Source organism: Anolis carolinensis, chromosome 2 (genome assembly GCF_035594765.1).
Source record: "Anolis carolinensis isolate JA03-04 chromosome 2, rAnoCar3.1.pri, whole genome shotgun sequence".
NCBI classification, from domain to species: Eukaryota; Metazoa; Chordata; class Lepidosauria; order Squamata; family Dactyloidae; genus Anolis; species Anolis carolinensis.
This window is the reverse complement of record NC_085842.1, coordinates 7,904,939-7,929,990: the sequence shown is the minus strand read 5'-3', so window position 1 is coordinate 7,929,990 and position 25,052 is coordinate 7,904,939. Positions and strand designations below refer to the sequence as shown.

At 44.5% G+C, this 25,052-nt stretch overlaps 1 protein-coding gene and 1 non-coding gene across 4 annotated transcripts in view; both read right to left on the bottom strand.

The window, feature by feature from the left end:
- Positions 1–14,788: 14,788 nt before the first annotated feature.
- The window catches only part of LOC100564822 (zinc finger protein 239), a 35,185-nt gene continuing 24,921 nt past the window's right edge, over positions 14,789–25,052 (bottom strand). For 2 of the 3 annotated variants that reach the window (XM_062973022.1, XM_062973023.1), the window contains exon 2: positions 14,789–17,920. In XM_062973022.1, coding sequence (XP_062829092.1) covers positions 16,718–17,623 — 906 coding nt within the window. In that variant the 5' untranslated portion in view covers positions 17,624–17,920 and the 3' untranslated portion in view covers positions 14,789–16,717. The remainder of the gene's footprint in view (positions 17,921–25,052) is intronic. The other variant, XM_062973024.1, reaches the window with a different exon arrangement.
- LOC134297233 (U6 spliceosomal RNA) lies at positions 15,262–15,368 on the bottom strand. Its single transcript, XR_010003964.1, has one exon. It is a non-coding gene; the product is annotated as a U6 spliceosomal RNA (small nuclear RNA).

Below are 25,052 nucleotides of genomic sequence, written 5' to 3'. Positions count from 1 at the left end.
GATAGATAGATTCCTGGAATTGGAAGGGACTCACAGAGCCATCCAGCCCAACCCTGTTAGATAGGTAGATAGATAGATAGATAGATAGATAGGTAGGTAGGTAGGTAAGTAGGTAGACAAATCCATAGATAGGTAGGTAAATAGGCAGACAGATAAATGCATAGGTAGGTAGACAAATCCAGATAGGTAGGCAGACAGACAAATCCATAGATAGATAGACCAATACATAGGTAGGTAGGTAAAGGTAGATATATAGGTAGGTAGCGAGACAAATCCATACATAGGTAGGTAAGTAGGCAGTCAGACAAATCCATAGGTAGATAGACCAATACATAGGTAGGTAGGTAAAGGTAGATATATAGGTAGGTAGGTAGACAAATCCATAGATAGATAGGTAAGTAGGCAGTCAGACAAATCCATAGGTAGATAGACCAATACATAGGTAGGTAGGTAAGTAGATATATAGGTAGGTAGACAAATCCATGGATAGGTAGGTAAGTAGGCAGATAGACAAATCCATATGACGGTAAGTAGGTAGGTAGGTGAGTAGGTAGATACATAGTTTCGTAGGCAGACAGACAAAAACATAGGTATACATAGAAAGTTACGTAGGTAGATATATAGGTAGGTAGGCAGACAAATACATAGGTAGGTAGGTGAGTAGGTAGGTGAGTAGGTAGGTAGATACACAGGTAGGTAGGTGACAGACACATACATAGGTAGATAAATACATAGATAGGTATGTAGGCAAATATATAGGTAGGTAGACAGCCAAATAGATAGGTATGTAGGTAGATATATAAGTAGGTAGGTAGATACACAATTACATAGATAGATAAACAAATTCATAGATAGGTAGGCAGGTAGTTAGATGAATGCATAGATAGGTAGGTAGACAGATAGATAAATACATAGATAGGTAGGTAGACAAATGGATAGATAGATAGATAGATAGATAGATAGATAGATAGATAGATAGATAGACAAATCGATAGATAGATAGATGGATAGATAGACACATAGATAGATAGATAGATAGATAGATAGATAGATAGATAGATAGATAGATAGATAGATGCTAGGTAGGTAGGTAAGTAAATAGATAAATAGGTAGACAGACAGAAAGATAGATAGATTCATAGATTCCTGGAATTGAAAGGGACTTACAGAGACCGTCCAGCCCAACCCTGTTAGATAGATAAAAAGATATATAGATAGATAGGTAGGTTGACAAATCCATAGATAGGTAGGTAAGTAGGCGGTCAGACAAATCCATAGGTAGATAGACCAATAACTAGGTAGGTAGGTAGGTATATAGGTAGGTAAGTAGGCAGTCAGACAAATCCATAGGTAGATAGACAAATACATAGGTAGGTAGGTAGGTAGGTAGGTAGGTGAGTAGGTAGATGCCTAGGTTGGTAGGCAGACAGACAAATACATAGGTAGATAGACCAATATATAGATAGGTAGGGAGGCAGATATATAGGTAGATAGACAGACAAGTGCATAGGTAGGTAGGTAGGTAGGTAGACAAATAAATAGGTAGGTAGGTAGGTAGGTAGGTAGACAAATGGATAGATAGACAGATAGATAGATAGATAGATAGATAGATAGATAGATAGATAGATAGATAGATAGATAGATAGATACTAGGTAGGGTAGATAAGTAAATAGAAAGATAGGTAGATAGGTAGTAGATAGATAGGTAGGCAGTAGGTAGACAGACAGACAGCATCACGGACTCCTGCAATCAGAATGGACCATTCAGTCCAATAATCAAAGCACTCCTGACTGATGGCCACCCAACCGCTCTTCCATAGGCTAAGAGAAGCCTGCAGTTGGAAGGCAGCCCCAAAGGCCACCCAGTCCATGCAAAAAGGCATGGGCAAACTTGGGCCCTCCCTCCAGGGGTTTTGGACTTCAACTCCCACCATTCCTAACAGCCGGTCCTCCTCCGCCAAGCAGCGCATTCCCCGAAGCGGAGGAGGACGCCCTTGGCAAGGAGGACTGGCTGGAAGGCTCACAAGGGTGGCTTCAGATGGGGACCCCAAAGGTCATCCAGTCCAGCCCTCTCCTGCCCCAAGATTGGCTTTGTCTTATGGCAACACTCCAAGCCAAGTCCCGGCATCCACAGCCTTGCTCAGATATTGCAAAACCATATAAATACAATCCCAGTTCTGAATGCTCTGCTTCCTTGCTACAATGGGCCTTTCAAGGTGGCTTTGACTCATGGAGACCCAAGAAGGAGAGGCCTTCGAGTCATGTCATGCTCAGGTCTCGCAAAGGCAGGGAAACGGCCATCTTACTTTATTTACTTACTTAGGCAATCCCCCGTTGTCTGACTATGATGGCCCTCCAGGTGTAGTGTCCTGGCAGTGGACACGTAGGTGACTGTGGAACCCTATTCTTGACCGACATGTTTTTCCACAGTGAGGACTTTGGTTTCCAGACGGAAAGCGGTCCCGGTCAGGGTTGGCTTGACGTGCCTTCCACTTGGCACGTGTTACACTCCAAGGAAGTGTGAGCACTCGAAAACCAGACAGGAATCAATATAAGATATAATATCTTTATTAAAGTGAATATAAATCCAGATGAAAATAGTTATAGAGTTTGAGGAGAAAATAGTTCTTTCTGAAAAGTCAATAATGATTCCAAATGGGTAAAAGAAAAGGTCCGATATTATAATCCACAATGAGAACTCGTTAGCTCTCCCAAGCAATCAAATCCATGAATTGCAACAAAGAAACAAGGCTGGCAGGAAACAGAGTTCAAATCCACTGGCGATACTTCGTAGTGATCAAGGCAGCAAAGTTGTCAAAGCGGAGGCAAACTTGAAACAGGAACAAGGAAATAACAACTGGAGTAAAATCAAGGTCTACTTGAGAGTCTGCTCAGCTCAGCTCGAGGCTCAGCTCAGCCGGACTGGAACTGGAACTGGAAATACTTGGCTTGAAAACTGGAGGTAGAAACAGAGAAACCTCTCTCCAAGAAAGCAATGTTGACACCGCAAGGAATCTACAGTGCAAAATGCTTTTATGGATCCTAAACTGAATCCCAAGTAGGGAGAGCAATACTCCCAAAAAGTTCCCATGGGAACTCTAACCATTATCCCCTCGGGATGCCAGACGTTGACTTCTACGAAAGCCTTGTTTAACACTTCTCTCACGATTCAGAAATTCTCTCCGATTAAACCCGCATTCTCAGGTGAGCTGCGAACATCTGGCCCAGACAAGGGAGACTCCTTTCCAATTAACTGCTCTTCCTGGCTGATTTCTCCAGGCACCTGGAGCTGCAAAGGGTTCTCGGAACTGGGTGAAAAGTCATAATAAACCTCATCTGTGTCAGAGTTCAGTTCCTGATCAGGCTCTGAAGCCATGACTGGCTGAGGTATAACAGCACGTTTCTCCCTTAAGCCCTCCATTCATGCCTCTCTGAATCCCACAGCACTGCTGCTCACAGCTGACCTCCAGTTAGAATGCTCAAGGGCCGGGGCTTCCCAGTTCTCTCTCAGTGTCTCTGCCACTGTTTTTAAGGTTGGCTTTGAGCCCATCTTTCCATCTCTTTTCCTGTCCACCAACATTAGATTTCCCGTTCTTGAGTTGGGAGTATGATTCTATGAGGAGAGTCGCTGCTTTGGGAGACAATGGCGATCTTTGGGCCTTTGGATGACGTGGCCTTCAGTCCAGTGGAGTTGATGGCATAGGAGCATTGCTTCGGTGCTGGTGGTCTTGGTTTCTTCTTCCAGCATGCTGACATTTGTCCACCTGTCTTTCCAAGAGATTGGTAGGATTTTTCGGGGCCAACGCTGGTGGAATCATTCCAGGAATTGAGTGTGATGTCCATGTTTCACAGTCGTAGAACAGGGTTGGGAAGACAGTAGCCCCTCAGTCTCCCTACGGATGTCCCGATCCTCAAACTGTTTCATTTGGAAGAGCGCTGCACTCGCAGAGCTCAGACGGTGTTGTATTTCAGTGTCAATGTTGACTTTTGTGGAGAGGTGGCTGCCAAGGTGGTGGAAATGGTCACCATCTTCTAACATCACAGTTTCCTTAGAGAGAATCAGGCCCTTTGAATAATAGAGCTTGGGAAAGTGACGTGGTTGGACCACAAACCCCAGCATCCCCCAAAGGGTGTATATCTTTCCTTACAAAAACCCTGTTAAAACCCAAGGGCTTCCACAAGTCCCCTGTTGACTTGAAGGAACAAGGTCTTTCCCCTGAATGATGCAGAACCCCAATCTCTTTTTGGACTGTCACGCCCAGAATCCTCAATATATGAAGGGAAGCCATGAGAAAGCCATGGGAAAGATGGGGCAGGATTCTTTCCAGAAACGAAAACTCAGATTCAAACCGTTGTTGAGCCATGATATTGCTCCCCAGAAGATTTATCGTTCTCCAAGGGCTCCACACTAAATACATGATTTTAAAATTATTTTTTAGATCTTTTCCAGATTTTGACAAGTTCAAAGCATCGGGAGATCAGGAGTGGACCAGCGTCAGCTTTGTTCCCTTCCCAAGACTTTCTAACTTTTCAAACAATTCTATTTTTCTTGACTTTCTGAGTAACTTGTATCCTTCTGTGTACTGTATCCATTAAAATGTATAAACTGCTTTACGAAATGTATAAAGTGTATCAAGATGTAGCCCAGAGACAGTCACCTCTCCGTAACCCTGCTGGGAGAATCCCTTGAGAACAGGAAGGCTAGGCAATAGACATGGCCAAAAAATCGTTTTGAATTGTATATCGGATTTATTTCAGATTGTTCTCGCTTTTTGATAAGCATTCTGAGACATTGTCTCACAGCGCAACCAGCAATGTAATTCGAACCATTGTTGGCCCATTCTCTAATTGTCTCTTAATGTTTCGTTAATTACCCCCCCCAAAAATTTTTAATATATTTTTTAAAAAAAATTGTTTCTGCAATCTACCTTGAATTGGGAGCTTAGCGCAGCCTAACCTGGCTGCTGCTCCCCGGCCAATCAGAAGCTTCCACAATGGACGCAAAAGTGGGGGCTAGGGTCCTCTGCGTCCACATGGAAGATTGCCATAAAAGCCTGTTGTGTAGCCCGGGTGAGCCATTCTGGGCTGGGTCTTGCACGGAGAGGGTGGTGGTCTGCAAACGGAGAGCAAGCAAGTCTCGTGTCTTGAGGGAGAGAGAGGGTGAAGGGGCCCGGTCTGGCTGTTCCCACAGAGGGGTTTGGAGAAAGGGTTAGGGTTTTGTTGCTGGTTCTTTCTCTTAGCAAGGGAATTTCTAGTTTTCAAAGTATCTTTGCACAACTTGCCAGGGCATTGCTTGGCGTGGTGGTCACTGGACCATTTCTAATGGAAGGCATTGGGTTGAGGCTTGTGGGATTACATAGCCGGAGACACCATTGGTTTCCAGTGTCCTTCTTGCTTACAAATATAGTAAGGGAATTTCTAGTTTTCAAATTTGCAAATTTGATGAGGATAGCTCAAGAAATGAGGGTGGGAGAGCCCAGTAAAAGTCCCCCCCCCCAGTTCCTTTTTTTTGGGGTGATTGTGCATGCGCGTCCGCCATTTTAGAAACATTTAGAATCATTACGAATTTTCGGAAATATCCGAAATTTTTGGGTGAAAAAATCGGAAATACTTTCTATATCGAAGCACCAGCGCCCCCTACTTTAGAAACGAGAATTGAAACATTTTTTTCATCGATCAGAAATGCCTACTAGGCAAGTCCCTCTGGCTGTTTCCCAAACCAGATAATCCCCGAGTCCATTGTTTATGTGTGTACAGAGATAGGTGGCTTCCCGTGCCAGCCCAGGTAAGGCCGAGAATATGTGTATATAAACATCTGGTTCATCTAAGGCTGAGAGATTGCTGCCCACAGAAGGAGGAGCTCAGAATAGGTGTATTTGTTAAACTCTTTTATTGACAGCCAAGCGCTTGATTACCCAAGATTTTATTTATTTGTTTATTTAAAACATGTATATTCCACCCTTTCTTCTCACCCTGAAGGGGACTCAGGGCGGAGCACAACATATTTATGGCAAGCATTCAGTGCAGGGACATAAAATCAACCATAAATATACATAAACACTAATATCAGACATCATCACATTAAAACCATTATTTAAAACCATCACAAATCAGCCCTACCGGATCTGGAAAGCAGTCAAATTTCCTATTCCTGCCGTTATTGCCCTGCCCCAAAGGCTTGGTCCTGCAGCCAGGTCTTTTTTTAAAAAAAATAATTTTTATTAAGTATTTTTGCATACAGGTCTTGACCATCTTCCTGAAGGACAGGAGGGAGGGGGCTGATCTAATCTCACCCGGGAGGGAGTTCATAGCTGAGGGGTGTGAAGATTTGTAAAGACAGACCGTGATATAATGGGTTGACTGGAAAAGCCTGTGTCAACAGCTGATTGGCTGAGTCAGCCAGGAGCCAGAATTCCAATTGGCTACTGTCTCTAGCTTGCTGCCACTTTCACCTCGGAGAGTGAAGAGAGCGCTGACTGGAAATAGTCAGGAAAGGAAATGGCTGCCAACTCTCCAAGGCCTGATTATTTATAAGGCAAATGAGGCATATTTAAAGACTGTTTAAAGGGACTATTTATTCCTTATATTCTCTGTGAGAATTCCAAGAGACTGCTGTATATATTGTTGCCCTGTTTGATCTTTTGAACTGAAGTAAAAATACTGTTACTTGTTACACAAGCCTGAGTGACACTATTATACTGCAGGGTATATCTTGGTTCAGACAGTGTGGTAAAGCTTCTGGTTATTTCTATCTACAACCTATCACAAGGGGCGATCACTGAGAAGGCCCTGTATCTCATCCCCGCTGATTGTGGTGGGATCAAGAGTAGGGCCTTCCTGGAAGATCTTAATCTGCACGGTGATTCATAGGGAGAGATGAGTTTGGACAGGTAAACTGGGCCTGGGCTTTATAGGCCAAAGCCAGCACTTTGAATTGTGCTTGGTAGCACAACCAATGGAGCTGACGCAACATGGGAGTTGTGTGCTCCCTGTACGCCAACCCAGTTATTAACCTGGCTGCCTCTCATGGGATTATTTGAAGCTTCCGAACAGTCTTCAAAGGCAACCCCACATAGAGCGCATTGTAGTAGTCTGTCCTAGATGTAACGAGAGCATGGACCACTGTGGCCAAGTCTGACCTCCCAAGCTACGGGCGCAACTGGCGCACAAGTTTTAGTTGTGCAAAAGCCCCCCTAGCTACCACCAAAACCTGGTGTTCCAGGATCAGAGATGAGTCCAGGAGGACTCCCAAGCTGTGAACCTAGGACTTCAGGACTGACCGGGAGGACCTCTGTCTTATCTGGATTCAACTTTAATTTGTTCGCCCTCATCCAAACCATCACAGCGGCCAGGCATCGGTTCACGACCTGGACAGCCTCCTTAGCATCTGGTGAAAAGGAGTAGTAGAGTTGGACGTCATCTGCACACAGAGGACATCAAACTCCAAAAATCTGAATGATCTCACTCAGTGGCTCCATGTAGATGTTAAACAACATGGGGGACAATACTGAACCCTGCGGGACACCACAAGTCAATGGCTGCGGGGCTGAGCAGGATTCCCCCCACAACGCCTTCTGGTCAGCATCATTGTCCCTTGAGTCTCACACCTTTGTTTCCTAAGATCCATATCTTTGTTTGACACAGAACTAGACATCTGAGGTAATCAAAAGCTCATCAACGTATGTTTACCATTTGTTTCCCCCAAATGGTGCCCTCCTGGGGGCATCTCTGCAGCTGATTGGTGCTTCAGGCTGACCAATCCCTGACTGCCATTTCCCCCTCCCAGCCAATCCTGGCGTGGATCCTAGCCAGCCTCTTTTCTGGCCAATCAGGGGAGGGAGCGGGAAGTCTGGATATCTGCCAGAACTGTCTTGTATTTCTCTATATGTTTATGTTTGTACCTTTGAAGCAACTTGCTGCACTTGCATCCCTTTTGGGGATTGAAAACACCTCGATGGCTTGTCTTCAACCTGTTGGGCTGGTTTCTCTGTCCTGGTCTGTCTGGTTTAGCACATGCTTGCCAGGCATGGATCCTCTTAACTGTGGTCCTACCTAAACCTTCCTGGCTCAAGCTGTTCTCTCGGCAGGAGGACGAGAGAGCCCCGCAGAGCCCTTTCCGCCGCTGTCTGCCTTCCTGGCTTGGGCCCGAGGAAGGAACGTGGTGGCTGAGAGCACTCTGGACAGCTCCCAGCACCACGTGCCTTCCTCCCCTGTCCTTTCGACATAATGACATGGTGGGCCAGACAATGGGGGGAAATAGGAAGGCCAGACATAAGCGCCCAGAGGGCTGTGTCCAGTTCATAGCTAGAGCTAGACATACCAGCCTCCAAAACTGAGATCTTTGTGGTAGCTGTGAAGGGGTCACTGAACAAGAGTGACTCCATTTTGGAATACCTGTCTGCTTGAAACCAGAGATCAGTCTCTCTCTTCAGAAATGATCTTGAAATTTGCAACTTGCTGACTTGTGACAAGATAGCATGTGTCCTGTATGTTTAGCAAGAATCAGTTGTTTACAAGTCAGGATGTGCAGCTGTAGCCGATTCTGAGAAATGTATGAAATATATGAACTTTTGCCTAACTTGTTGAAATGATCTATAGTTCGTGGTGAGCTACATCCTGGAGTCGTTTACAAGTCAGGATGTACAGCTGGTGAGCTGCATCCTGGAGTTGTTTACGAGACAGGATATGCAGTCGACCGCAGGCCGTGCTGGTGGTTTTTCCAAGGAACTAAAATGTGATAAACAAGTAGGGTATATATATATGACCCCGGGCAGATTTGCTCGGGGCAGACAATTTTTGCCAGCTTCACTGTCGTGTTGCTATTGTCTGTCTGTAGCTACAATAAAGGTGTTTGTCCTCAACCCTTTGGACTCCGAGTGGTTCTCATAGCAGCTTGGCAAGAGCCCGGTATTTTTAAGTGATTGGGGGACTCCCAAATCACCCCTTTCAGCTGAAACCACAGAACAAATTGGGCGACTACAAAAGGACCATGTGAACCAGTCATGGCCCTGATCCAACCTTACCTGATACAGGAGCTTCCAGTGGACACCTTCTCTTGATGGGATTGGCACTGAATGCTCACCTGACTCTCTTGCTGTCACCAGCTGGTCTGCTCCAGAGTGGTGAAGGTGAAGGGATGTTGACACAACCTCAGGGGGACTTTCTTGGTGGTTACAGTGATTTTGAAAAGGAAGTGACCGCCTCGAACAGTGGAGGGTTTGTTGTCGAAGGCTTTCATGGCTGGGGTCACAGGGTTGTTGTGTGTATTCTGGGCTGCATGGCCATGTTCCAGAAGTATTCTCTCCATCTATGGCAGGCATCCTCAGAGGTTGTGAGGCATGGAGAAACTAGGCAAGGAAGGTTGATATATATATACCCTGGTTGAAGTCCAGGGTGTGAGAAGAGTTCTTTGTCAGTTGGAATGTAGCATGAATGTTGCAGTTAATCACTCCGATTAGCATTGGAAAGGTTTGTCTCTTGCCTGGGGGGCATCCTTTGTTCAGAGTCATGAGTCATCCCTGGAGCTCCTCTGCTCTCAGAGTGTTGCTTCCCATCTACTGTTCTGATTTTTGAGTTTTTTTTATACTGGTAGCCAGATTTTGTTCATTTTCATGGTTTCCTCCTTTCTCTTTGAAGTTGTCCACATGCTTGTGGATTTCAATGGCTTCTCTGTGTCGTCTGACATGATAGTTGTTGGAGTGGTCAAGCATTTCTGTGTTCTCAAATAATACCATGCTGTGTCCAGGCTGGTTCATCAAGGGCTCTGCTATGGCTGATTTCTCTGGTTGAATTAGTCTGCAGTGCCTTTCATGTTTGACTCGTGTTTGGGCAATGCTGCGTTTGGTGGTCCCTCTGTAGACTTGTCCACAGCTGCATGGGATCCGGTAGACTCCTGCAGAGGAGAGAGGATCCCTCTTGGCCTTCGCTGACCGTAGCATTTGTTGGATTTTCTTTCTGGGTCTGTAGATAGTTTGTCTCACACACTGGACTCTCCACAGATATATATTAACCTTCCTTGCATAGAATCATAGAATCATAGAATCATAGAATCATAGAATAGTAGAGTTGGAAGAGACCACATGGGCCATCTAGTCCAACCCCCTGCTAAGAAGCAGGAAATCGCATTCAAAGCACCCCCGACAGATGGCCATCCAGCCTCTGCTTAAAAGCCTCCAAAGAAGGAGCCTCCACCACGGCCCCGGGGAGAGAGTTCCACTGGTGAACAGCCCTTCTCACTGGGAGGAAGTTCTTCCTGATGTTCAGGTGGAATCTCCTTTCCTGTAGTTTGAAGCCATTGTTCCCTTGCGTCCTAGTCTGCAGGGCAGCAGAAAACAATCTTGCTCCCTCCTCCCTATGACTTCCCCTCACGTATTTGTACATGGCTCTCATCATGTCTCCTCTGAGCCTTCTCTTCTGCAGGCTAAACATGCCCAGCTCTTTAAGCCGCTCCTCATAGGGCTTGTTCTCCAGACCCTTCATCATTTTAGTCGCCCTCCTCTGGACGCTTTCCAGCTTGTCAACATCTCCCTTCAACTGTGGTGCCCAGAATTGGACCCAGTGTGATTCCAGGTGTGGTCTGACCAAGGCAGAATAGAATAAGGGGGAGCAGGACTTCCCTGGATCTAGACGCTATTCCCCTCTTGATGAGGACAGAATCCCATTGGCTTTTTTAGCAGCCGCATCACATTGTTGGCTCATGTTTAACTTGTTGTCCACGAGGACTCCAAGATCTTTTTCATATGTACTGATGTCTAGCCAGGCGTCCCCCATTCTGTATCTTTGATTTCCATTTTTTCTGCCGAAGTGAAGTATCTTGCATTTGTCCCTGTTGAACTTCATTTTGTGAGTTTCAGCCAATCATCTCTCTAGTCTGTCAAGATCGTTTTGGATTCTGCTCCTGTCTTCTGGAGTGTTGGCTCTCCCTCCCAGTTTGGTGTCGTCTGCAAACTTGATGATCGTGCCTTCTAACCCTTCGTCTAAGTCGTTAATAAAGATGTTGAACAGAACCGGGCCCAGGACGGAGCCCTGCTTTTGGCACTCCACTTGTCACTTCTTTCCATGATGAAGACGACGCATTGGTGAGCACCCTTTGGGTTCGTTCGCTTAGCCAATTACAGATCCACCTAACCGTAGTTTTGTCTAGCCCACATTTTACTAGTTTGTTTGCCAGAAGGTCGTGGGGGACTTTGTCGAAGGCCTTACTGAAATCCAGGTACGCTACATCCACAGCATTCCCTGTATCGACCCAACTCGTAACTCTATCGAAAAAAGAGATCAGATGAGTCGGGCATGACTTGTTTTTGGTAAATCCGTGTTGACTATTAGCCTAGTTTCTCCATGCCTCACAACCTCTGAGGATGCCTGTCATAGATGTGGGCGACATGTCAGGAGAGAATACTTCTGAGACACGGCCAGACAACCCGGAATACATACAACAACACAGTGGAGGGTTTCTTTCTCTGGATGACTTCAAAAAGAGGAGCATGCTTTTACTGGCAATCCTGCACAGAGCAGAATGGCTCTGGACTCCACAACCCATGAAGTTCAGATTTTATGATTGTTGTTGTTTATTCTTTCAGTTGCTTCTGACTCTTGGTGACCTCCTGGCCCATCCCAGGCCAGAGCTCCCTGTCGGCAGTTGTGGCCACCCGCAGCTCCTTCAAGGTGGAATCAGTCAGTCCAGGGATCCCACCCACCCACCTTGCCCTTGGTTGGCCCCTCTTCCTTTCTCCTTCTCCTTCCATTTCCCCAGCATCACTCTCTTCTCCAAGCTTCCCTGTCTCTTCATGATGTGGCCAAAGTCCTTCACGTTTGCCTGAAGGATGGACTGGTTGGATCTTCTTGCCAAGGTCCAAGACACACTCAGGATTTTCCTCCAACACCGCAGTTCAAAAGCGTCTCTTCCTTTGCTCAGCCTTCCTTATGGTCCAGCTCTCTCTCGCATCCATAGGTTACTACAGGGAATACCATTGCTTTGACTATGCGGACCTTCATTGCCAGTGTGATGTCTCTACTCTTCACTATTTTCCCATCCATCCACTTATGACACCACAACTGATAAAATTTATGTTCCTCTTGACTTTTATCAAACTGATCCGTAACCTACTGCCATCATCAGATAAGACTGTCCCGCCCACCCTCCCCAAGGACCTCATATCACATTTACCATCACCCAAGAAGGCCTGGGATGTTTTTACCCTCCTCGTTCTGGACTGGACTCAATCTGTACCTAAAGAACTTTGTGTCTTGTGGGATGGCAGAGCAGAGCAGGGAGGGTAGAAAAAGAAGGTTTGAAACTCTATGGAAAGGGAGATGGGGGGGGGGGGGAGAGAAGGGGTCTACATTAATTGCTGCAATAACTGTTGGATTTTTGGTTGTGTGTATATGAAATGTAAATCAAGTGTTTCTGCTGTTTTGCAAGTGTGTGTTTCAGCAATGAAACAGTTAACAGCAGGCCAGTTTGATTGACAGCCTGCTGTGACCTATGAGACATGATTTCCGGCCTTGGAGGTCGGAACTTCCTTCGAACTGTGGAATGTGCTTTCTTATCAGTTGAGCTGCGTTTTGCCGTGCCGAGAGGAAAAAAGAAAAATGCCAGCTTCAAGCGATGGCTTTTGCTGCGTTTTGTAAATATAATGTGTAAATACTGAATAAATGTTTAAACTACAGACTGCATATGACTTTGGAGGAATGGGTGAGGGCAGAATTTCGCCAATTCATCAGGGTGCTGGTGTGGAGCTGATTGATGGATGGTTTTGAAGAAACCGACCAACACGCACCCTGACCCCTGGCTCTGCGTCCTGACAATAACATGTTTCTGCCAACCTAGCAGTTCGAAAACATGCCAATGTGAGTAGATCAATAGGTACCGCTCCGGCAGGAAGGTAATGGCGCTCCATGCAGTCATGCCAGTGGCCACATGACCTTGGAGGTGTCTACGGACAACGCCGGCTCTTCGGCTTAGAAATAGAGATGAGCACCAACCCCCAGAGTCAGACATGACTGGATTTTGATTTAGATGTGTGATATAATTGTATATATCTGTGAGGCATTAAATTTTGCCATTTATTATGCTGTAAACCGCTTGGAGTTCCCCCAGGGGTGAGAAAAGCGGTATAGAAATGCAATAAATAAATAATAAATAAATAAGCCCAACGTTTGCAATTTCTTCTTTTTCCCCCTTGGTTATGGGGCTCCTCAGTTCCTCCTCACTTTCAGCTTTCATCAGAGTGGTATCATCTGCAGATCTGAGGTTGTTAATGTTTCTTCCAGCCTTGGATTCGTCAAGCCCCACACGTATGTCGCATGATGTGTTCTGCGTACAAGTTGAATAGGTTGGGTGAGAGTAGGCAGCCCTGACGCCTGTACTCCTTGCCCAATCTTGAACCAATCTCCTTTTACGTGGTCTGTTCTGACTGTTGCTACTTGATCGTTACACGGATTTCTCAGGAGACAGACCAGGTGGCTTTGTATCCCCAGACCACCAAGAACTTGCCTCAATTTATTATGATCCACAGTCGAAGGCTTTAGAAGAGTCAATAAAACAGAAATACATGTTTTTCTGAAATTCCCTGCCTTCCTCCACTATCCAGCATGATCCAGATATTGGCCATTGGGTCTCTCTTTCCGCTGCCTTTCTAAACCCAGCTTGTACATCTAGTAACTCTTTTTCCGTGTATTACTGGAGTCTACCTTACAGGATCTTTTATGGTTAAGAACACGCATTTTGTCCTTCCAGTCAGTTTCGCTTGTGTGCTCATCCTCATTAGACCAACCCCTGCTTTGCAGGAATAACATCTACATACCACCACCAATGGACGCTCATCCAGCATCTACTAAAAACCTACAGAGGAGACTTCCAAGAAGAAGCATCTTCCACTGCCAAACAGCGTTGAGTGTCAGGAAATTATTTCTAATGTTCAGATGGAAACTTCTTACTTGCGAATGAAATCGATTGCTCCATGTCTCAGTCTCCAAACAAACTTTCCCCTTTCACCTCAAGACGACATCCCTCCAAATACTGGCTCTATGTCCTCTCTCAGCCTTCTTTTCTCCAAGCCACACATACACAGCTCCCTCAGCCATTCCCCATAGCCCTTCTCTGGAGAACTTCCAACTTGTCAATATCCTTCTTGAATTATGCTGCCCAGATCCGGACACAGAGTTATCCCAGACTGAAGAGAGTGGGCCATGACTTCCCCAGGTCTAGACACTATGCTCGTATTGGTACAGCCTATACAGGCATGGGCAAACTTGGGCCCTCCAGGTGTTTTGTGTGAAGGTATTGTTTTGTGTAGTTTTGAAATTTCACTTATGGTTTAAAGCAAACTGATTGTGTATGTCTGTAATGCAGCAAGTAATCCAGCGTTCCAGTAATGTAAGAGTTAACTGCATAGAGTAGAGATTTATTACTAGAGGGAAACAGTGAGTGGTTTCCAGTAGGCAACAGGATATTCGTCATTGCTGTGGAATGTGGGAGGTGACAGCAGAATGCTTCCCATGCGTGATCGATCAGGTCGGGTACACGAATGCTATGCTCCGGCACAACTATATAAATAGTGTAAATTACCTCAATAAAGATAAGAGCCGCTGGTTTCTGCTGACAGCTGGGAAGTGTGATTTTTTTTTGTGTGTGTGCGACTGAGCAGATAGCTAGATTGCCAGAGAAGGAGGTAAATTGAGACAGAAAGTGAATGAGTCTCAATTTAACCATTTATTGACATTTTTGACTTCAGCCCCTTCCTTTTCTCCCTCAAAAAAAAAGGAAAAAAGGAAAAACAAACAAAAGCATGTTTACACAAACTATTTATTTTTTACATAAATTACAATTTTGGTACTTTAAAAAAAAAACACGACTCCTTAACAAACATAAAAGGAAAAAGGACACGCATCTACACAATGAGAACAAAACTAAGAGACAGAAAAACAAATCTATAAAACTCTCACTGCATGCTAATTTTTATCTCTATTGATTCACTTTAAGTGCTGTTCTATATTTACCCTCCCATTTTTAATAATATTACACTAATTCCTGGAACACACAACAAATAAATGCCCTCATTATTATAACTAGCAAATTAGTAAGTCCCAATCTTGTAATTTCCTTGAACAACTTAATTTGTTCATACAACAACAACAACAACAACAACAATGCTTTATTTGTATCCCACCCCCTTTCCCAAAAGGGACTCGGGGCGACTTACAGCAAAAAAATACAACAAAGTAATAATAGCAACCAAAAACAACACAGAACAACAAATAAAAAATATGGAATGCTTCATTAATTTGCGTGTCATCCTTGCTCAGGGGCCATGCTAAACTTCTCTGTATCATTCCAATGTTAGTATATTTATTATTTTATTTTATGACACAGCAAACAAGATATTATTTATTAAACACAAGGGAATCCAAGGCCATCTTTACCTATAAGGCAGAAGTCTTGAAATATATATATATATATATATATATATATATATATATATATATAATGTAATATATGTTTGTAGGACCGTGTAAACAACAAAACAAATCTCACCACTATCCAAGGAGTGACCATGAAAAAAAAGTCTCCCGCTTACCCCATCCCCATCCAGCATGCAGAAAAAGGGAAAAACATAATGAAGACACACTACTGCAAGAGAAATGGTGTCCATCTTGCGCCTGCGCAGAGGCGGTGATGGCGCAGGGAGGGGTTTGATTACAAAACCTGGCTCCCACCATTAAAACACTCTAAAACAAGGACAGTGAATAAAGAACAATACTCTCAAAACAGGGAAATTCCAGACAGGAAACAATCAGGGCCAGCTAACACCTCCCAACAAAAGATTCCCCCAGGGAGGAATAAGCTAGGCTTTCAGGCTACAAGGCTTCGGTAAGCATTCCAGCAGAGGAATGGTTAAGTGCATAGAAGTAGATTTACTGCCTAGAGCGACATTGATTTAGCTTCTGCTACGTAACCGGACATAAGTAACTGGTAATATTACCATATAATAATATAGTCCAGTATAGTAATTTAATGCTCATATTGTGCTATGCTAATAATATATTGTATGTTCATTTGATTTGTAAGCCGCTCTGAGTCCTCTTCGAGGTGAGAAGAGCAGAATATAAATGTAGTAAATAAATAATGGAATGTGGGAGGAGACAATTTTTACTGATAAGCTCCTTCGCTGGTCGCCATCAATTCTGCCGAACATGTGTGTTAGCTGTGCTTGTGTACATAGCTGTAAATAACTTTAATAAAGTTTCTGAACCGCTGGGATCGGCTGACATCTGACTGATGAGAGTTTATTTTCTGCGAGACTGGACAGATTGGCAGGTCTTTGGAAGGAGAGGAATTGAGATGGGAGAAGGTGAATAAATCTCGATTAGCCTTTCACACATCGACAGTTATCACTTACCAAGGAGCCATTCTTCTCCAGAACCCGTTTACGGTACGGTCTCAACTGCTGCTCATTTCAGAAGCCTTCACACATAATCCCAAAGGCCTCTGATGCTTTCCTTGAGAAGGAAGAGGTCAAGCCAATCCCTTCCAAACGTGTTGCAATACTGTGAAAACACCTGCCTTCAGAAGTAGTCGACCAAGGTCACACAAATTGCTGTCCATGAAAGATGGAGCTCAAGGTGGCAGCCTTCTTCTTTCCTTCCATTCTCCCGTTCTTTGTCCACCAATGGAGGGATGGACTTTGTAAGGCTCTTTTTAAGAGAGCTAGAAAGCTTAAAGTAAGGTCTCTTCCTTTAGGCGTGTGTGAGTTTTCTGATGTCTAATGCATGCCGATCTTTTTCTGAAACTCTTTCCGCATTCCATGCATTGATATGGCTTCTCCCCTGTGTGGATCATCTGGTGGGAACGCAGATTTCCACTCAGACTGAAGCTCTTTCCACATTCGATGCATTTGTGTGGTTTCTCTCCTGTGTGGGTCCTTTGATGGGAATGCAGGTCTCCACTGTGACTGAAGCTCTTTCCACACTCCACGCATTTATGGGTCTTCTCTCCTGTGTGGGTCCTTTGATGGGAATGGAGATGTCCACTCTGACTGAAGCTCTTTCCACATTCCACGCATTGATACGGCTTCTCTCCTGTGTGGGTCCTTTGGTGGGAACGGAGATGTCCAACTTGACTGAAGCTCTTTCCACATTCACGGCATTGATATGGCTTCTCCCCTGTGTGGGTCCTTTGGTGGGAACGCAGGTCCCCACTGTAACTGAAGCTCTTTCCACATTCCGTGCATTTATGTGGCTTCTCCCCCGTGTGGGTCCTCTGATGTGTAAACAGATTTCCAATCTGACTGAAGCTTTCTTCACATTCCATGCATTGATAGGGCTTCTCCCCAGTGTGGGTCCTCCGATGAATGTACAGATGTCTACTCTGACTGAAGCTCTTTCCACATTCCATGCACTGGTATGGCTTCTCCCCAGTGTGGGTCCTCTGGTGAGTACACAGATTGTGACTCTGACTGAAGCTCTTCCCACATTCCATGCATTTATATGGCTTCTCTCCCGTGTGAGTTCGTTGATGTTTAGTAAGAGAACTTCTCTCAATGAAACATTTCTCGCAGTCCATACACTTATGTACCTTCACCCCTGTGTGTGATGTGGAATACGGATGTAGAAGATTTTCCATTCTTTTAAATTTATGATTAAAGTATTATGCCAGAACTTCACAGCTATGAAGTCCAGACTTTTCTCTTCTTGGTGTTTATATTGCTGTAACCTTCTAGTCTTTCTCCAAGTCCTTCTTTTTGGAGCACAATCTTCGCTTTCTCCCTTAATTACACAGTAAAGAGCTTGAAGTATATCTTTCTTCTACGTATTTCTTGTTCTCGTCAGTGCTGTGTCCCTTCAAGTCATTTTAGGCTTATGGCATCCCGAGGGCAAGGCTCTCACAAGGTGTTATTCACAAGATTTGTTCAGAAAGTACCTGCCAGACAAATGAGAGGAAAATAAGGAGGTGAACAGAGAAAGGTCTTGTTGGACACAAAGAACAGGGGAAGGGAGGAGAAATATTGGCCCAACTGAGAGGAGCTCATTTCCCAGTGAGAAGTACTTTAACACAGAGGTCCCCTGATGTTTTTGACCTACAACTCCCAGAAATCCCAGCCAGTTTACCAGCTGTTCGGATTTCTGGAAGTTGAAGATAAAAAAAAATTCTGGGGACCTCAGGTTGAGAACCACTACTTTAACACCTGCCCAACAAAGAACAATCCCTGCTCAGATACAATGGTGATGGTGGCCCAAGATTCTGTGTGAGAGATTTCTTGCACTGCTAGGTGTTTGGGGCCGGTAGGAGGGTTGCTTTAAGATGCTCAACTAGGCAAAGAGAATCTTCAAAAATAACTGATCAACAAAGGGAGAGATTAAACAAAGAAATAATGGTAGACGAAATAAAAAAGCAATAAATAAAATGGATGCAAATAAAGCTCCATGTCCAGATGGCTTTTCACATATTATAAGACTATGATAGAAGAAGTTATGCCATCTCTCCAAAAAATTATGAACGGGATACTTAATCAGCAAAAGCCCCCAGATTCCCGGAAGACGGCCACTATCACAATGATAAACAAAGAAAAACAAGACCCAAAAGACGTGAAGAATTACAGGCTGATTTCATTGCTCAATGTTGATTATAAGATATTTACAAATATTCTAGCAGAGAGATTAAAATTATTCTTAAGTGACTGGATAAAAGAAGACCAAGCGGGCTTCTTACCTAACCGCCAGGTCAAAGATAATATCAGAACGATATTAAACGTAATAGAATACTAGGAAAAAAATAATCGAGAAGAATTGGTTTTACTGAGTCTGGATGCAGAAAAAGCTTTTGATAATTTAAATTGGGATTTCTTAAAATTATTGCTTAAAGAATTAGATTTTGGCTTCCAATTCACAAATGCAATACAGGCAATTTATGATAGCCAAGAAGCAAAAATTACAATGAATTCGCAAGAATCGGGGAGGTTCAATATAGGCAAAGGAACGAGACAGGGATGTCCATTATCTCCACTACTCTTTATTATGTCTCTAGAAATCTTACTAAAAGGATGCTCAGCCAGAGAGGTCTTGTGTCATGGAGTGTGCTCTGCAGTTTCCCAGACACCAGAGCACCTCCATGCCATGAATTCATCCCAAGGTGAAGAATCTGGGCACTAGGCTCCTCTTGAACCTCCGGTCTCAGCAGTGGACAGGGTTTTTTTGCACAATGAAAACTTGTGCACCAGTTGCGCCTGACTTGGCCACGGTGGTCCACGCTCTTGTTACATCTCGTATAGACTTCTGCAACATGCACTCCATGGGGCTGCCTTTGAAGACTGTTCGGACGTTTCAATTAGTCTAACATTTGGCAGCCAGATTGCTAACGGGAGTGGCGTTCAGGGAGCACACAATGCCCCTGTTGCACCAGCTCCACTGCCTGCCAGTTTGCTACTGAGCACAACTCAAAGCCCTGATTAGCCCCAGCCAAACTTACCTGTCCAAATGCATCTCCCTCTATGAATCATCATGGAAGTTAAGATCTGGGGAGGCCCTGCTCTCAGTCCCACCTCCTTCACAGGTGCGACTGATGGGAACGAGAGACGGGGCCTTCTCAGTGGTGGCCCCTCAGCTGTGGAACCCCCTCCCTGGTGGGATTAGATCGGCCCCTTCCCTCCTGTCGTTTTGCAAACAAGTGAAAACTTGGCTTTGGGAGCAAGCATTTGGCCCAACATGATTATCTGTGCAATATAGTTGGAATGGGCTTTGGATTGGTGAATATGATTATCTGATTATCTGACTTTGGATCTATGCACAATAGTTGTGTAATGTTTACATTTGTTGTTTTAATGTTGTTTTAAATTTGTTGTCAAAGGCTTTCATGGCCGGGATCACAGGGTTGTTGTGTGTTTTCTGGGCTGTGTGGCCATGTTCCAGAAGTATTCTCTCCTGATGTTTCGCCCACATCTATGGCAGGCATCCTCAGAGGTTGTGAGGCATGGAGAAACTAGGCAAGGAAGGTAAATACAGTAGAGTCTCACTTATCCAACATAAACGGGCCGGCAGAATGTTGGATAAGCGAATATGTTGGATAATAAGGAGGCATTAAGGAAAAGCCTATTAAACATCAAATTAGGTTATGATTTTACAAATTAAGCACCAAAACATCATATTATACAACAAATTAGACAGAAAAGGTAGTTCAATATGCAGTAATGCTACGTAGTAATTACTGTATTACGAATTTAGCACCAAAATATCACAATGTATTGAAAACATTGTCTACAAAAATGTGTTGGATAATCCAGAATGTTGGATAAGCGAGTGTTGGATAAGTGAGACTCTACTGTATATATCTGTGGAGAGTCCAGGGTGTGACAAGAGTCCTTTGTCAGTTGGAAGCCAGTGCTAATGTTTCCGTTAATCACCCTAATTAGCATCCTTGCCTAGTTTCTCCATGCCTCACAACCTCTGAGGATGTCTGCCATAGATGTGGGCGAAACGTCAGGAGAGAATACTTCTGGAACATGGCCACAGCGCCCGAAAGACATACAACAACCCTTGTTTTAAATTGTTGTTGAATTGTTTTAATTATGGTTGTTGTTTGTTGTTTGGGCATTGGATAATACCACTCATGAAAGCCACCCTGAATCCCCATAGGGTGAGAAGGGTGGGGGCCAGGCTGTGGCGCAGGCTGGTTAGCAGCCAGCTGCAATAAATCACTCTGACCAAGAGGTCATGAGTTTGAGGCCAGCCTGTGTCGCGGTGAGCACCCAACAATTTTTAAAATAGTCCGTGTTCGTTGTTGACCTAAGCAACCCGAAAGATAGTTGCATCTATCAAATAGGAAATTTAGGTACCACTTATATGCATTTTGCACTGTTTTAATTTTGTTTATTGTATATTACGATACTATTTAAATGTTTTAACTGTTTTAATGTTATTTTATTGTATATTGGTGTGTTGGCATTAATTGCCATTTTTTGTAAGCCGCCCTGAGTCCCCTCGGGTGAGAAGGGAGGGGTAGAAATGATAGAAATAAATAAATAAATAAATATGTGGGGAGGCTAATTTATGACACCATAAAAATCATCCAGCCGCTGTTGGAATGAGGAAGTTGCCGTCGCAGTGGATGATGAAGCAGCTGCTTCGTCAAGTGAAAATCTGTATGCGTGTATGTGGCAGAAGTGTCCATTTACACAGACAGGCTCCCGCTTCCACAAACAGCTATTGTTCCCTCCGAGGAACATTGCAGGTTACAGCGAGCACCATGAACACGCATCCCAACCCCTGCCCATGACCTCCCCAAACACCACGGTCCACTACCCAAGGAAGGCTTTCATTTGAGGTCAACTTCATCTTAGATTTTATGTGTTTTCTCCACCACAGGCAGGCATCCCAGGGTTCTCCACTGGTGTGGAATTTGCATGACTCCGCCCACTGCCTCTCCCTTAACCCTTTCCTACTCTTTTCAAGCTCTGTCTGCCTAACAAACAGAGCAGGAACTAAACATACTGGAGGAGTTTGGGGGATTGATGCCACATAGTCAGAGCCCTGTGACTCCTACTAGAGAATGGAGAGGAGTTGTCGTTCACCGACACCCAGAACGCACTATGAACCCAAACAATGATGGGTCTGGACCAAACTTGGCATGCATACCCAATAGGCCCATATTGGAATTCTGGTGGGTTTTGAGGGTAATTGGCATTTTGGAGTTGTTGGTACTGGGATTTATAGTTCCAATGTTGCAATAAAGGAGCACTCCAAACCCCACTGATGATGGATGGGGACCAAACTTGGCACACAGAGCCCCCATAACTAACAGAACATACTGGAGAAGTTTGGGGGAAAGGGAGTTATAGTTCACTTGCATCCAGAGAAACAGTGACCCACACCAACAATGGTCTGGGACCAAATTTGGCACAGCCCCCTGACCAACAGAACATACTGCAGGGGTTTCTGGGAATAGACCTTGATTCTGGGAGTTGTAGTTCACCTGCATTCAAAGAGCACTGAACCCAGCCAAGGACGGACCTGGACCAAACTTTGTTATTTATTATTATTATTTATTAGCCCTATTTATACCCCGCCTATCATCATCTGGGACAGACCCTCCAGGAATGAGTGGAGCCACCACAAAACAGTCCCTCCAAGTCCCATTCCCGCGAGGCGTCCCAGAAGGATACCTTGATTGACGGTATCGAAGGCCGCTGAGAGGTCCAGCAGAACCAGCAGGGACACACTCCCCTGTCCAGCTCCTGGCGAAGATCATGGACTATGGCGGTAAAGGCTGTCTCGGTACCGTGCCCCGGCCTGAAGCCAGACTGTGCCGGATCCAGAAAATCAGTGTCATCCAAGAATCCCTGGAGTTGTGAGGCATACAGGCGAGGCTGGTGGGGATGAGAGACAGGGCCTTTTCAGTGGTGGCCCCCCACCTATGGAATGCCCTCCCAAATGAAATTAGACAGGCCCCCTCCCTCCTATCTTTTTGAAAAAAGGTGAAAACCTGGTTGTGGGACCAGGCCTTTGAACAACAGTAGCAGTATCAAGTACTAGCTGTGCCCGGTCACGCGTTGCTGTGTCTGGTGGTGTTGGTGAGAACTTGTTGAGGTAGTGGTGGTGTTGAATGTCTGTTGTATGGTTGTCTTTATGTTTAGTATGCATTTGGTTGTTTGTGTACTGGGAAAGTGGTGAGGGTAGAGGGGCTCTATGTCCCTGTGTAGTATTGTATAGTATTTATACGTTGTCCATGTGTTGTGAATGCTTGGATTGTGTCCTCTGCATAGTAGAAAGGGTTGGGCTGGATGGCCCTTAGGGGTCTCTCCAAACTCTTGGAGTCTATGCTTCTATTATTATTATTATTATTATTATTATTATTATTATTATTACCATCATCATCATCATCTTCTTCATCATCATCATTATGTAGAGGCTGGATGGCCATCTGTCAGGAGTGCTTGGATTGTGTCCTCCTGCATGGTAGAAGGAAGTTGATCTGGATGATCCTTAGGGGTCATTCCAAACCTTAGGATTGTATGATGTTGTTGTTGTTATTATTATTATTATTATTATTATTAGTATTGAGAGGCTGGGTGGCCATCTGTTGGGAGTGCTTTGATTGTGTCCTGCATGGCAGAATTGGGTTGGACTGGATAAGTGAGACTCTTACTGTATATTTATAATCTTATATTATCTGTTTAGAACTGGATTATCTGAGGCCCCTTCTACACAGCTGTAGTGAATTACCTGGCAGTGTGGAGTCAAGATAATCCAGTTCAAAGCAGATAATATAAGATTCTAAATGGGTAATATAGCTGTTTGGAAGGGCCTTGAGTCTACACTGCCATATAATCCAGTTAAAATCAGTTAATCTGTGGGAAAGGCCTAAGTGAGGTCTAACTGTGCCTGTCCCCTGGGCTGAGTTGGTTGCTAGGAGACCAAGTGGGCAGAAAACTATTATTCCTCTCCCTCTAATTAGGACTTTATTTTTCTTTTCTTTTTGTTGTATCAACCTAGAGGCGTGGATGATGGGTTGTGTTGTCAAATTTCGAGGTTGGGGGGCCTGTAGTCACTCTTTTATATATATAGATGAACATGACATGATATAGTGACATAGCTGGTTCGGACTCAGAATGAACCGTGAATGTGTATCAGTGATTCCCAAAGTGGGCACTACCGCCCCCTGGTGGGCGCTGCAGCAATCAGCAATCAGAAGAGCGGTGATGGCCACAGGTAAATACAGTAGAGTCTCATTTATCCAACACTCACTTATCCAACGTTCTGGATTATCCAACGCATTTTTGTAGTCAATGTTTTCAATATATCGTGATATTTTGGTGCTAAATCCGTAAATACAGTAATTACTACATAGCAGTATTGTGTATTGAACTACTTTTTCTGTCAAATTTATTGTATAACATGATGTTTTGGTGCTTAATTTGTAAAATCATAACCTAATTTAATGTTCAATAAGCTTTTCCTTAATCTCTCCTTATTATCCAACATATTCGCTTATCCAACGTTCTGCCGGCCCGTTTACGTTGGATAAGCGAGACTCTACTGTATATCTTTCTGTTTAATTGCTATTAAAAAAATTTAAAAATTAATTTCCAGGGCACTGAGCAATATTTTTTCTGGAGAGGGGGCGGTAGGCCGAATAACTTTGGGAACCACTGATGTATATTATATATGATGTTTGTTTTGTTTTTCATGTCAGGAGCAACTTGAGTCGCTTCTGGAGTGAGAGAATTGGCTGTCTGTGAGGACATTGCCCAGGGATGTTTTGATGTTTTTACCATCCTTGTGGGAGGCTTCTCTCCTGTCCCCGCAGGGAGCTGGAGCTGAGAGAGGGAGCTCATCCGCGCTCTCCCCGGGTGGGATCCGAACCTGGCAGCCTTATGGTCAGCAACCCAACCTTCCAGTCACAAGGCTTTAGTCCACTCCGCCACCAGAGGTGTGAATGTTTTGTGAATGTTTCAAATTAATTAATTTAAATTGGAATTGTTTTATACATGTGTTTTATATTTGTAAGCCGCCCTAAGTCCCTCTTCGAGGGTGAGAAGGACGGGGTAGAAATGCTGTCACAAATAATAGTAAAGTAAAGGTTTCCCCTGACGTTAAGTCCAGTCATGTCGGACCCTGGGGGTTGGTGCTCATCTCCATTTCTATGCCAAAGAGCCGGCGTTGTCCATAGACGCCGGCTCTCCAAGGTCATGTGGCCACTGGCATGACTGCATGCCACCGGGGCTCCTTGTCGTAAATAATAATTTTTTTTTTCGTGTCAGGAGCAACTGGAGTTGCTTCTGGAGTGAGAGAATTGGTCGTCTGCAAGGACGTTGCCCAGGGGACGTTGCCCGGATGTTTTGATGTTTTGACCATCCTTGTGGGAGGCTTCTCTCCTGTCCCCGCATGGAGCTGGAGCTGAGAGAGGGAGCTCATCCGCGCTCTCCCCGGGTGGGATCCGAACCTGGCAGCCTTCAGGTCGGCAACCCAATCTTCAAGTCACGAGGCTTTTATCCCCTAGGCCACCGGAGGCTCCTATATAAATAAATAAGAACCTGCGGGTCAAGAAGAGGGCTCCACAG